This window comes from Chiloscyllium plagiosum, chromosome 14, assembly GCF_004010195.1.
Source record: "Chiloscyllium plagiosum isolate BGI_BamShark_2017 chromosome 14, ASM401019v2, whole genome shotgun sequence".
NCBI classification, from domain to species: Eukaryota; Metazoa; Chordata; class Chondrichthyes; order Orectolobiformes; family Hemiscylliidae; genus Chiloscyllium; species Chiloscyllium plagiosum.
In genome coordinates, this window is record NC_057723.1 from 69418939 (window position 1) to 69434282 (window position 15344).

At 41.7% G+C, this 15344-nt stretch overlaps 1 protein-coding gene across 4 annotated transcripts in view; it reads left to right on the top strand.

The window, feature by feature from the left end:
* Positions 1-6956, top strand: part of ebf1a (EBF transcription factor 1a) — a 468187-nt gene extending 461231 nt beyond the window's left edge. For all 4 annotated transcript variants that reach the window (XM_043703975.1, XM_043703973.1, XM_043703972.1 and 1 more), the window contains one exon: positions 3764-6956. In XM_043703975.1, the coding sequence (XP_043559910.1) occupies positions 3764-3795 (32 nt within the window). In that variant the 3' untranslated portion in view covers positions 3796-6956. The remainder of the gene's footprint in view (positions 1-3763) is intronic.
* Positions 6957-15344: the final 8388 nt, after the last annotated feature.

A 15344-nucleotide genomic window follows, 5' to 3' on the forward strand; every position in this document is an offset into this window, starting at 1 on the left:
AGTATTGAGTACAGCAGTTGGGAGTTCATGTTGTGGCTGTTCAGGTCATTGGTTAGGCCACTTTTGGAATATTGCATGCAGTTCTGGTCTCCTTCCTATCGGAAGGGTGTTGTGAAATTTGAAAGGGTTCAGAAAATATTTTCAAGGATGTTGAGGATTTGAGCTAAAGGGAGAGATTGAATAGGCTAGGGCTGTTTTCCCTGGAGCATCGGAGACTGAGGTTTATAAAACCGTGAAGGGCATGGATAAGATAAATAGACAAAGTATTTTCCCTGGAGTGGGGGAGTCCAGAACTAGAGGGATAGATTTAAGGTGAGAGGGGAAAGATATAAAAGAGACCTAAGGGGCAACTTTTTCATGCATGGGGTGTGCATGTGTGGAATGAGCTGCCAGAGGAAGTGGTGGAGGCTGGTACAATTGCAACATTTAAAAGGCATCTGGATGGGTATATGTATAGGAAGGGTTTAGAGGTTTATGGGCCAGGTCTGGCAAGTGGGACTAGATTGGGTTGGGGTATCTGGTCAGCATGGATGAGTTGGGTTTAGAGGGTTATGGGCCGGGTGCTGGCAAGTGGGACTAGATTGGGTTGGGATATCTGGTCAGCATGGATGAGTTGGACTGAAGGGTCCGTTTCTATGCTGTACATCTCTATGTGTCTATTACTCTAAGCGGGTGCATGCTTGGAAGAGTAGGAAGTGAGAGAGGGGAGGAAGCAGTCAGACTTTAGCAGTGAACAATCCTTAGAAAAAAATCCATTCATTGCAGAGCAAAACGAGCAGAGATGTGTCACAAAAATAAGACATTTTGACCATGAATAAGCTGGAGAGCTACCACATTCCTTCAATTGGTAGGAGCCGCACTCCGAAACCACAGAAACAATTTGCAGCAAGTTTAGAAGTCCTCTGTTACCATCTCATTCTGCTGCCATTTCTAGCTCATTAAACTAGGAAAGTGGGGGTGGGGGGGGTGGGGAGTGGTGGTGAGAACCAGAAAGAAAAAAAACACCTTCCTGTCCTTTGACGTCTGCGGGCCACCAGGGCTGAGAGATGCGAGATTCTGATAGAGCTGAAATGGTAAACAAATATCAGATGCCAGAAGAGTTGGGGTGGTGGGGGGAGGTGGTGTGAGGAAGGAGCTCCAGCTGCAAAACAAAGGAGAGCAGGCTGCTGGCCGTCACTGGTGGTATTTGGGCAGGTTCTCTCACTGGGTCGCTCTGTTTCTTAGCTGTCACCAAGGCCAGTTCCCTCAGGAGTAAGGGCCTCAGCTTGTTTCCAGACTCAGTTCCTCTCGACCCTCGGACTTAGGTTCACATCAAACCGAAACATATAGGGCACCCGGTTCTTCAAAGCAGGAGAGGAAATCTTTCAGAGGCATTCCTTGCTTGTACAAGATTACATTTCTATCTGTTTGAGGGTGAAATAACTGAACAGACCCCCCCCTCGCCTCCTCATTTAACTTCAACAGAAAGACCTTAGATGGTGGTGTCTCCCCACTGCACCTTAGTGACAGCTGCCCCAAGCTTTTGTCTGTCCCTCAGAATGGTGGGTTGGCATATAATCGATTCAAGCTTACTTCGTTTGGGTGTCACATAGATTTTAAAAAGTGTGATGTAAAAGCACAGCCGGTTAGGCAACATCCGAGGAGCAGGAGAATCGATGTTTCAAGCTCTTCGCAGTCCTCACTTTCTCTTTCTTTAAAAAGGAAGCCGCAGATTTAACACGATTCATCACACTTCAGCAGGCACCCCAGAGTCAGCTTCTATTCTGATTTGGATTATTTTTGTTACTTTTTTTTAATCTTGAAGAATGCCTCCTTTTCTCCCCGAAGATTCATATTGATGCCTCACCCTGACTCACCATTCATCCTATTTGAGCCAGCCAATGAGTGTCAACTGTGGGATGACAAGATATCACCCGAAAACCAGTTATATCTTCAGGCCTCCTTCCCCTCTCTGGTCTGATGCTGATTGAGATAATCCCATTACCTTTTTTTTAAATTTCAAAAATATGCTTTATTCATAAAAATATCTTTATAGATATCGTCACTGGAGCAGCTCTCTTCTAAGCATATTCAGAACAAAGCAAAAGCCCCAAGATATTTCTCACTTAGAAGAGATTATATTGACATCCATATGAGGCACTGAGAAAGTCCTCACTGAACCCCCATTTAGCTTTGGTAGAAAGACCTCAGACAGTGGTCTTACCCCACTACACCTCGGCAGCAGCTAACCCAAGCTACGCTCCTCAGCACGTAGTCCTGGTTCTTGGAACGTGCCTGTCTGTAACACTCTGCCAAAGTCAACTCCTTGCCCTGGAAGACCAACAGATTTCGGGCAGACCAAAGAGCGTCTTTCACCGAGTTAATCGGTGGACCAGGTGTTTGTCTTAGTATGCGCCACAGGGAACAGGCTGTAGAGCACAGAGTCCTGCACCACAGAGCTGCTCAGGCCGAACCTTGACAAAAACCACTATAGCCCAGTTACCAGCTTGACTGAGACCATTTGACTGAACAGATGAACTTGTTCTGCCTGGTTCAGTAACACTCTGCACCTTCCTACATGATACTGCCTTATAACTTGCAGTAATAACTAGATTAAATAAGGTTGCTGATGCTCCGATTTTGCCTTTTTAATAGCTCTCCCACTGAAATGGACATCAGGAACCACAACAATTATTATTTTAAAAACCGCACAATACCCCAAGTTACAGTTCAACATATTTATTTGGAAGCACCAGCTTTCAGAGCACTGCTCCTTCATTGGACAACTATCTGATAAAGGAACAGCGCTCCGAAAGTTAGTGCTTCCAAATAAACCTGTTGGATTATAACCTGGCGTTGTGTGATCTTTAATTTTGCCCACCCCAGTCCAACACCGGCCGCTCCACTTCATGACAATTATTAATACCAGTGGACAGTCACTGTGATTTATTAATAGTCCTTTTGATTTTCCAATTGCAGCTATTTCAACTTGAAAGGATCACAGAACAGAGTTTTAATTCATGTCTTGTCTCATTCAACAGTGAGTTAAAGGTGGGAGGGAAAGAAGAGTCAATTGGGAATTCAAAAGGACATTGGCTGACTTTTATGGATAGTCTGCAGGGATATGAGGATAAGGCAGGAAATTGGCATTGAAACCAGAGGCACGATGGGCTGAATGGTCTCCTGCTGCACAGTAATACTTTGTGACCAAACACATTATTTGACACTACATTGTCACAAAGCTTGTTGACTGGAATTTTTTGAGGAATAAATCATCTGGTGGATTAATTGTGACTGAAAGGAGGCAGTTATAGTTTCCAGTTGCGGTCTGAGGGGTCACTTCATTCTGCTGTGCTTCAGAAGAGAAGTTTAACTAAGGACCATCCATCCTATTATAGTAGTTCAAAGTGTATCCTTAGAAGACCGTGGAATTTTGCTGCCTCACATCTCACCTCAACCGATCGCAACCAGAGAAACTAAGGCCACAGACCACTCATCTTGTGGCTGTTGGTGGCATATTGCCCTCTGTTCCCCACATGGATTGGACACAGTGGGATGGGGTACTAAATTACATTGAATGGACTGCCAGCACTCACTTGTGAGATGGTTTCTAAGGAATACTACCCGAATATAATTCAGTACCTTAGTATAGCAGCACAGAGAGAGAGAGAGAGAAATGAAGATAAGTCAATATAAACATGTTCTTCTGAGTTTACTGTCTTATGCTCTGACTGTGTGTTTCCCTTTTCAATAAAAGTCTGTTTTCCCCATTTATGTTTTACAGCTATATCCGGCATGATAGTTCCTCCAATGTAGATAGATCCCATGCCTTGAAGACTGCATCTATATGTTGACAATTGCGATGAATTTTGTGCTCCGTGAGGAGATGAGATGCAAGTCCCACAGACGAATGGAACTTTTAACTCAGGCCTTTCAGAGAGGGATTGTGTAGAGTTAAACAATCACAGTAACACTTTGTAAAACCTTCAACCTTGCCAATTCTGATGAATTGAATGCATGGTGGCAATTTACGTGTTAGGTCCCATATATTTGAGTGGGAAAACTAAAAGAAATTGTTTGTTCTATGTTGACGAATGTTCACTTTTTTCCAAATGCTTAAACCCAATTTATTCATTTTAACAAAAAAAATGCCTTTTAGAGTCAGAAAGTTCTGGAAGGAACGCTGTAACAGAATGTGATACTTAATTTATAAAGATTTGACTGAGAGAAATTAAAAAGTATTTGAAGGTGGATGAACCGAGTAGCGATAATTATTAAGTGGAAAAACGTAGAGAGTTTAGAATGTGATAGTTGGTTACAACCAGTAGAATTGCCAGTGCGGTTTTTAACTGTAAATGGATTGAAAGATGTTGAGTCTGGATATAACTGTGTCCAAATTCAGCATCAGCTGTTACAGTGCTAATGCTGTTTCATAGGAGAGTCCTCTTCTTGTGGGCTGGTTGAACTGTAGATAGAAAAGAAAAACCCAAAACAGGACTTAGGATTTTCACGCAGAGAACCTACATGTTTTAATGATGATGGTTGACATTTTAGGAATAAGTTGCCTTGTGGGACAGCCCAAAAGGCAAAGCCAAACCCTGGAGCTATTTCAGGAGCAGTTCGATGCTGTGATATAAGGGGCTGGAACTGTAGGTTCTTTCCGAAGGGATGCACTGGCCCTGTTTAAATGGCTTCAGTCACTCATATCTGTCCCTTAAGGGTGAGGGAAAGGGGGGAGGCATGAAGGAACGGCATCAGCTGGTAATGTTGGATTTTTCTTTACACTTTCTTCATTGTGTTGCCAATCCCAATGCCAGCCAGCTTTTGCCGCACCTGACCCATTGCCCGCGCTATGGCTTCGGAAGGGTCCCATTGTCTTGTTTCTTTCCTGAACAGAAAAAAAATCAGGAAAATAAGATGCAACTATAGATAACACAACCAGCACTTCATTAAAAGAAAGGGTTTGTAAATTGTGAAGGACTTTGGAACATGCAATATAGATTTAGCTGCTGTATTTGCAGGGGTTGAAAGGTAGACAGAATCAAAAGTACCAGTGCTGTGTGGAGACAGAACATGAAGGGGGAGTTTTTTTTTGAAAATTGCTATTTTATTAGCATTGTATTGAGAATGCTCTTAATGTACTTTATCAAGGATCCATCAGAGGTCTGATGATGCATTATCCAATAATTTTCCGCTATATTGTGTTTGTATGTAGTTATAAATATTGTAGATTTTTTGTGAATTTTTCTTTTGCCAAAGTTGTTGTTTAAATATTTATACATTTCAATGTCTTAAATACAATTTCCAATATTAACAAGGAATTTTATTGCATAAACGTATTTTTTTTTGCGTCCCATTTTTTGTTACTGCAAGGAGTTCACTACTATTCATTTCTTTCATCTGCTTGCACATCCTTGCATAATTAAAACATGTATTGGTTTAAAAATGAGATTTGTGTTTTTTTTTGTAAAATATGCTTATAAATAATGTATTTATCTCTGGAAATTTGTACATTGCTTTGTTTGGATTGTGTTTTTTTCCCTCTATTTGTTTATTCCCTGGGTTAATTTTAATGTGTACGTGCGCTAAGACATGGGAGGTGTCAACAGACTAAGCCATTTGCAATTGTACCTGAGTAAGAACTTGTTAAATGTGATTTAAAAGTTTTTGTTCGCCTTTTATATATATATAAATATATCATATTGCATTTCTTTTCAATTGAGTCGATATTGTGCTAAGTATTGGTTTGGATCATCCTTCTCTTTTTTTTAAAAAGGTCATGTCAGAAAAAAGCCATCGTCTATTTTTATATTTTTTTTTGTAAGTCGAACTGAATTGTCAAGTTTTTTTTAAAAATGTTATGTGGCAGAGAAAAGCAGCATCTTATTCAATAGCATTTACTTCTGTAGATTTTAAGGTGGTAAAATTTTGGTTTCTTTCAGCTTTTGAAAGATAGCGCTGTTTTAAGTATAGTAATGTGCATGGGGTATCCTCTCCACTCTGGGCGATGGCCACTTCCTTTCTGCATTAATACAGGGAAGAAAAATATCATTTAAAATAAAAGTTTCACCTGCTTGTATTTCTCTCTCTCTCTCTCTTTGCGCGCTCTCTCTCTCTCTCTCTCTCTCGCTCCCTCTTTTTGACATTAATCAAAATTCTATAAACCAGCAGTTCGGATGCCTTAACAATACAAAGCTTATTCATTTCAGGTACCCGAACCTGAATTTTCAAAAATAAAAATTAAGAAAGGGAAATCGTACAGTTAAGTATTGTTAAAATGAGGAATTTGTGTTTGTTTTCTAAAAAAAAAGCACAATTTTAACTGTTTTGTTACCCTAAGAAATGTACCTCTTTTGTTGCCATATGACCCCCACAGGGTATGACAAGTGCTACAGTCATGTCAAGCTCCCAGTCTAATATTTCAAAGGCTTTACAAGGACACCTGGAGTCTCACTTGCGAAGTGAGAAGCAAAACAAAATGAAGAAATTTGAGGATTTTTCTTAGGGGATGAATGAGAACAAGCAAAAGCTGATGCTTGGGAAATGGTTAAAGCAAAAAGAGTTGCCGTTTTTGACCAAGTGATAAACTGTCCTTGTCCAAACCTCTTTTCAGTCTCCTTGGCTGAACTAGTGCATACATGTTTGATATCAGCTATTGTGTAAGCGCTGGTGATGGACGATATGTAAAGGAGTCGACTAGAGACTTCAGACGTGAACACTGAAATGGAAAGGAAAGCTTGGGTGATGGAAAATGTGAAGCAATGCCTCCCAGTTGCCAATGTCAGCCGTAGTCTCATTTAAACTGATTGCCTTCCAATTCCTTTATGTGAACTGTTGGACACACTGTACAGATAAATGGTTAGACAAACAAACTACTGTAGAGATTGTTATAAATTTTTTGCAGAAATTTGAGCTGTAAAAAACTTTTCAACTTACACAATATTTAATTAAAGTTACTTCTTGTCTGTGAAACTGGACACCTGTGTTCAATTCTTGACGTGTTCCTGAACTGCACCTCGACATTACTTCATTCTGTCACATTTATTTTTATTCATTCACAGGACATAGGCATCACTGGCTAGGCCAGTGTATCTTATTCATCCCTAATTGTGAACCAATTTGCTGTGGTTCTGGAGTCTTATGTAGGCCAGACCAGGTAAAGATGGCAGATTTCCTCTTCCTGAAACAACATTAGGTTCTTACGACTATTGATAATGGTTACATGGTAGCCATTAGTCTGGCTATTTCTTTTATTCTAGATTTTACTCAAATTCAAATTTCACCATCTGTTCTGATGGGAGTCAAAGCCATGTTCCCAGCCCAATGGGCGGCACAGTGGCTCAGTGGTTAGCATTACTGCCTCTCAGCGCCAGAGACCTGGGTTCAGTTCCACCTTGGGTGCCTGTCTGTGTGGAGTTTGCATATTCTCTCCTTGTTCTGCTCTGGTTTCCTCCACTGTCCAAAGGTATGCAGGTTTGGTAGATTGGCCTTGCTAAAAGATTGTCTGTGGTGTTCAGGGATGTACGAAGTGGATTAGCCATGGTTAACGTGGGGTTACAGGGATAGGGATGGGGCTGAATGGGAAGCACTTCAGAGGGTTGGTCGATAGGCTGAATGTCCTCTTTTTGCACTGTAGGAATTCTATGATATTGCATGACCACTGCCCCACCATTTTCCATTCTGAGTTGAATGCAGTGGCATCCTGAGCAATTTTACAGAGGCAAATACATCGAGGTGAGTCTAGCAACACATGGAGCTCAAGACTTCCTTCCCTACAGAGGTGTCCGTGGATAAGATGGGCTTTCACAACAGTTAATGATAGTTGCCATGGTCACCATTCATGGGACAAACTTTCACTTTCACAGGTTTATTTATTGCATTTAATTTCCACTGGCTGCTGTGATGGGATATGCACTGCACACTCCCAGAGCACTAAACCAGGACTCTATGTATTGAATCTAGTGACGTTACCACAATACCACCATTTCCTTAATGATCGCTTCTGGTTAGCCTCCGTTATGAAGGATAATGGAAACGAAGCACATTGGCTGAGGTTAAGTTGCAGAGCAACTCTGATTTAACTGACTGGCTCAAAGCCACTTAATGACCTACTTTGGTCTTCGCAATGGTGCCCCGTAACCAGGTGAGAGGTCACTTTTGCTTGGAAAGTAACTAATTGAAAATTATATATCTATTCATGGTTTGGTTATTTGACCAGCAAATCCAAAGGTTGAAAGTTCAAATCTCCCCGTGGCAAAAGTTAAATATGTTTGTCACTCTGGGTGGGCATGGGCTGGGAGAAGAGAAAGGACATTGTTTGGAAACTTCTTCAGAGCTTTCCTCTGCATTCCCAGCATCCGAGGAAAATCCAACTGGCTGACTGTAATATTTTCCAGGGGCGAAGGTCGACAGCAGTGGGCTTTGAAAACCAACTGACTAAAGTGTCCGAGCAAGGCACTCAGTGCGCAAGAGCAATTAGGTAAAAACAATGACTGCAGATGCTGGAAACCAGATTCTGGATTAGTGGTGCTGGAAGAGCACAGCAATTCAGGCAGCATCCGAAAAGCTTCGGCTTTTCGGATGCTGCCTGAATTGCTGTGCTCTTCCAGCACCACTGATCCAACGCAAGAACAATTGCCAGGAAGTAAACACATCAACGTGACTGGCCTGGGCCAAGTCAGGGTGGGCAATAAGCTCAGCCTTGTCCAGGCTCCTCAGAACTAATAAATTCAGCCCGATGATTGAATGATGTGGTAAGCATATCACACTAAGAGATGGTTGGGACAGATATTCCTGTCCGGACATTAGTATCTCAGCCTCAGGTCAGGCACAGCTTTGGTAAACACAGAGGAAAACTCTCTCCACTCTACCTCAACAATGAGCCTCGTTGTCTGGCTATCTATCTGTCTGTTTCTGTCTCTGTCTGATTTTCTCGCTGTGTTCAACTCACCACTGGTCTGGTTGAGATTTCCAAATGAGTGATAGTTTTCAAGGAGATTGCAGATTCCAAGGTGATTCCAAGGAGATCACTAAAATATAAGCTGCTCTGAGAATATCCTCAAATCCATCTCCTGCACATCACGTTATTTGGAAGTTATTCCACTATCACCTAAACTGCAGTAAGTTGTAAAATTACACTGCCCCAATTCAAATTCTGTAACAATCTCTTCATGATCTCTCATTGCATGTTAATGTCTAGTTGCATCCTCAACTAATAGTTATCCAACAGGGATAGGTTGGTACTGGTTTCCCACAATTTTAACAGAAAATAAATTTTCCAATCTATTGCATCTAGATGAGGAGGGGGAAATAAGCTCCCCTCTTTTTAACCCATTATTTGGCCTTAACAAAAAAATGTAATTTTGCACGCAGCCACATCACATTTCAATGGAAACATAATCACGAGATCAGCATTAAGGAGCCACTATAAACATAACAAAATACTTATAACATGTAATATAACTGAACTGTGCAATAATAAAGTATGACATGCCACATACGCACAAACACAGGTATAAAGTGTCTATATAAAGTTTTAAAAGTTCTTAGAAGTCCACTCAAAGCAATTATTTGAGCTTATGTAGGACACCAAACCTAAGAGACCATTCCAAGTCATTTCATAGAGACAGACTTCAAAGAAAAAAAGACACAGAGCTAAGGATATAAGGGATGAAGAAAGGTGTGGGTTTTAATGTGCATCCTGAAGGATGAGAAGGAGCTGGAGAAGCAAAGTGATCCAGTGAGGATGTTCTATCAAATGTAGCATTTGTGACTGAAGGTATCATAGAATCCCTACAGTGTGGAAGCAAGCCATTCAGTCCATCAAGTCCAGACCGACCCTTCAAAGGACATCCTATCCAGACCCACCCTATCCCTGTAACCCTGCATTTCTCATGGGTAATCCACCTCGCCTGCACATCCTTGGATACGTGGGCAATTTAGCATGTCCAATCCAACTAACCTGCACATTCTTAGACTGTGGGAGGAAACCGGAACACCCTGAGGAAACCAACACAGACAGTCTCTCTCCAGGGTAGAGTCAATCCTGGGTCCCTGGCACTGTGAGGCAGCAGTGCTAACCACTGAGTTCACCGCGTCACTATGATCATTAGTGATGGAACAAAGAAATAAGAGATGTGTATGGAGTTAAAGTCAAGGGAAGGGAGAGTTGGACTCACAAAGGCAGCAAGGCTATTTAAGTCATTAAACTTCTGGATGACAGTCATGTTAATTTTACCAATCAAAATTTCATACTGGGAGCTGATTTAAATGTTTTTTTTGTGGTTTCAAAGGTCCAAAAAATAGGAAAAAGAACTCCCCTACCCTCGGTGGGTGGCACGGTGGCACAGTGGTTAGCACTGCTGCCTCACAGCGCCAGAGACCCGGGTTCAATTCCCGCCTCAGGCGACTGACTGTGTGGAGTTTGCATGTTCTCCCCGTATCTGCGTAGGTTTCCTCCGGGTGCTCCGGTTTCCTCCCACAGACCAAAGATGTGCAGGTCAGGTGAATTGGCCATGCTAAAATTTCCCGTAGTGTTAGGTAAGGGGTAAATGTAGGGGTATGGTGTGGGTTGCGCTTCGGCGGGGCAGTGTGGACTTGTTGGGCCGAAGGGCCTGTTTCCACACTGTAAGTAATCTAATCTAAAAAGAAACTAATATTCAAATAGTTAACATAGTTAGATAGATCTAAAGAAAAGTGCTGTAATGATCTGATGAGATCTTATCAGTGGTGGTCTGTCCACTGTACCTAAGGGAGGAAGTAATTGCCCTGCAGAGGGTGGTTTGTTGGCTCATATAGTTGGTAGCAAGTCTTGGGAATTGAAAAGAAAAGCCTGAGGAAGTTGGGTCTGTTCCTGTTGGGTCCAAAGGAAGTTATCTAAATGATGAAAGGAGGTTTGTTGAAATTTCTCCAAACAATTTGGCAAAAAGCTCTAAAAAAAGTACGGGCACCATGAACAGCTAAATCAACTCTAAAAGTGAAATTAAGATAGTCCACTAAGATAGAGAAAGTTCTTGAAGGGGAGGGGTTGGTTTCAGCTGGTTGCCAATGTTTGACGCATATTGGGATATTTTTTCTGTGTTTGCTGCTAGTGCCAAAATTATGTACCTTCTACCGGAGAAAGGCTGGGATTGCCCGAGAAGTAGCAGAAGGAAATCTTGTGCCTTCCGCAGTTCTGAGAAAGCAAAGAGGGAGTGGGCTGGTGTTACCAGATCCTCCCAAATGAAACAGCTCCTTTCATCAGAACCAGATTATTCTGTTCATTGCTGTGTCGAAAATACAGAGGTTAGTTTGCAACAATCGTCACTCAACCTCCTTGGAACACTTTGGGATATTTCCGAGAGTTACACAGTCGCCAAGATTTCTTCAAAGTAAAATGCTGCAGGAGCTGGAAGTCCAAAATTAAATCATGTTGGAAATGCTGGGCATGTCCCTCAGGAGGGGTATGGGTAGGGTGAATAGCCAGGGTCTATCGCCCAGGGTAGGGGAGTTCAAAAACAAAGGGCATAGGTTTGAGAGTGGAGTTGCAATGGACAGGCTGGTGAAAGTGGTGTTTGCCTTCATTGGTCATGGCACATGGGAGGCTGAGAGGCTGAGTGGTGACCTTATAGAGGTTTATAAAATCATACGGGGCATGGATGAATAGCTATGGTCTTATTCCTAGGGTGGGAGAGTCCATAACTATAGGGCATAGGTTTAGGGTGAGAGGGGAAAGATTTAAAAGGGACCTAAGGGACAACTTTTTCACGCAGAAGATGGTGCGTGTATGGAATGAGCTGCCAGAGGAAGTGGTGGAGGCTGGTACAATTATTACATTTAAAAGGCATCTGGCTAAGTACACGAATAGGAAGGGTTTAGAGGGATATGTGCCAATACTGGAAAATGGAACCAGATTCATTTAAGATATCTGGTAAGCATGGATGAGTTGGACTGAAGTGTCTGTTTCTGTGTTGTACATCTCTATGACTCTAACTCTTTCTAGAGAGAAAAACAGGGTTAAATGTTTCATGTCCGAAATGACTCAGAATCCTGTTCTCTGAATTAATTTCAACCTGAAACACTAACTCTCTGACTGGCTCTTCAAATGCCAGATTTTTTCCAGCTTTTATTGTGAAGATTAGGCTTTCTGTCAGAAGCGCATCTGTCGGTAAGCAGACAGCACAGAATTCCTGGTTAGATGTGGGCTTATAAAGGCTTAGGAACAATTGAAAGTATCTAACATGAGAAATGGAGCAGTTATTTTGGAGGGCTGTCTTAGTGAGTGAGATGTAGGTGTTCTATCTGACATCAGAGGATATCCTGATGCCTATAATGACAGTAAATAAAAGTGGAACCATCAAATCTTAGGTTGGAATGAAGAGGCAAATAAATGAAACTGTCTAGTGAGGATTGAAAAGGGACAAGCTCTTCACTACCTTCATTCTGTTTAGCTTCTCAGTGGGTTCCAGTCTATTTATGATGCTTTGTCTTTTAATTTTAACACTTGTCAACTCCCTAGTATTGTCTTTGCATTTTCAGGAAATACAGGTGTGACTGCCAAACCCTACAGAGGAAGATTGTAGAGGGGTATTTAGTTCGTTTCATTTTCATTGTAGACTTTTGACTATATAAGGGATATAAAAATGGATTTGACTAACGTAGCATATTAAAAATGGCATTGTGTGTTTTGTCAGCTTGAGGCTACCATATATGTATGAACCAGCAGAGGATGTCTGCTAGGAAGAGATAATAAATACAGAAGGATCCAAGTTGAACAGCTCATCAGTTCTAATTCCAAATATCTTTGGCTGGCTATTTAGTGTTCTGTTTGAAGGACTTCATAACTGTCAGTCAAGAATGACTCAACCAAGTAGCAACAAGTCATTGTGCATTCTAATTGGTATGTGAAAGCATTGCCTCATGAGGTTGGAGATGTCGGGTGACCAATGGCAGGATTGTAGGGCAAGTCTGGGATGAAATCTTCAGGAATCTGTCCAATCAGACTGGATGATCCTACTTGTCAGGCAGGTCCTGATAAAACTCATGGAGAAGCAGCAAGTTTTAGTTTGACTCTTATAAACAGAAATTTACCTTTAACCCATGAGTGACAGCATTGGTGAAGCTGACATTTGGTGACCGGTCTAGTGGCACAGAGGAAATGGCAGTGGGTCTTCTGTATAATCTGCTGCATTCCACACTTCACAGTGATATTAGATAATTCCAAGATTCTGATCCAGTGAAAATTAAGGTGGTGAAGGGCAAGCAACTTGAAGAGGAACTTAGATGTGATGGTACCTGGTACAAAATAGAAGTCAGAAATGCATTTGAAGGGATCTTGGTGTCCATCCAATGTATCAAACAAGCTGAAGCCTCAGTGTAGTGATGGTGACAGGGAAATTGAGTTTAGTAAACATCTGCTTGAGGTAGTGCCATGTTTGTGGATGTTCAATTGATAAATCAGCCCAGGGACAACATACCCACTTCCCAATGATCTGCTAAAGTGTGACATTGTTCCTTTATCCTCATGTTTTGCACCCAGGTGTTTTTCAGCTAGAGAAATTGGAGAAAATGGCACTTCAGATACCATTCTTTATGGCTGACAGTCTGAGCTTAGTGGTGATGCTCTAGCCTCTAAATTAGAAGGTGTGGGATCACAGACAGTGCAGAAATGGTCTGCAGAAGAGCAGGGCTTGAGAATACACACTGCCATGTAATAGAAACATTGAAGCTAGGAGCAAGGAGAAGACATTTGACCCTTCAAACCTGCTCCATCATTTAATATTATTGTGGTGGATCCTCAATTTCATATTTCTGCTTTCTCCCAATGTCTTTTTTTATCTCAAAACTAATTATTTTTTATCTGGAAAATGTGGCCTCCACAACCTTCTGTGATAGAGGTTTGCTATTCTTTGAGTGAAGAAATATTTCCTCATCTCAATCCTAAATATTCTACCCGATATCCTGAGATTGTGTCCCCTGGTTCTAGACTCCTTGATGAGGGGAAGGCATTCTCTTTACAATTAGTTTGTCCAGGCCTGTTGGAATTTTATATATTTCAATCAAATCCCCCTCTCATCCTTTTAAGCTCTACCACACAAATCAATCTCTCATCACTGGACAGTTCAGTAAATCCCAATGATCAGTTTAGGGATTCATCTTAGCCAGAGGGTGATGGGGGTCTAGAAGGCACTGCCTGTGAGCATATTAGAGGTGGGCAATCTCACCATTTTTAAATAGTGATTGGATGAACTCTTAAAGTGCTAGAAAGGAGAACGAGTATAGGTTTAGTGTAGTTCTGGTGGTGCAGATTTGATGAACTGAAGGGCCTCTTTTGCACTGTCTGATTCTAAGACTGAAGCTTTGAAATTCCATTAACTTGTTTAAGGGCTGCCATAGAGAGGGAGTGTAATGTCCACTCTAATGGTGATCCCACCAACACCATCACCACCACCCCCACACCCCCACCCCCACCCCCCTCAGCATTGAACCCTGTAAAACCTGTACAGTTAACTAGCACATTGAAGGCTGCCACTTCCATGTAAACAGGCGGCCATTTTCTAGAGACGGGGGAGGTGAGGGGAAGGACTAGTTTTAAAACTTACAAGTTTTGGAATGTACTGGCAAATACCCAGAGGGCTTGGGAAAGTGATGACAGACTAGAAGGGAGAAAAATGTGTGGTCAGACAAAATCTCAATAACTCTTTCTGTCAAGATCAATTCATTTTATGTAATGATATGTGTTTTTAAAGGGACAATATTGTTTACCGAGTTTGAAAGAAACGATTTACATTTATATTGCACATTCCACAACAACAGGAAATTTCAAAGCGTTTGACAAGTAAGTCAAGTGCCAAAATATTTTCAAAATTTAGTCACTGTTGTGGTGTTAGGATTTCTAGACAAGCAACACTCTAATTTCTGTACTGACCTCACGGCCTGAGTTCCCTAGCTCTACCACTGGCCTCTCTGTGAATCCTGCTTTAACATATCAGAAACCAGCCCCGATTTCTGATGGTTCACTGCTTTGGTTTCAAACTGCAACCAATCTAAATGCGTCCTCATCTTTAAGTGTGACCAGGTATGCTACCTTTTTTTGAGAGGATTGCTGTAGATTTCCTCCTTAACATACAACCAAATAAATTTTTTAGTGGTTCTTCCCCTTTCTGATTTTTTTTTCTCCTCAATATGAGCTCCCATTTTTTCATAGAATTCCTGTAGTGTGGCAATGGGCAATTTGGCCCAGCAAATTCACATCACCCCCTGAACCCTACTACTCTACATTTATGGAGAAAGTGAGGTCTGCAGATGCTGGAGATCAGAGCTGAAAATGTGTTGCTGGAAAAGCGCAGCAGGTCAGGCAGCATCCAGGGAACAGGAGAATCGACGTT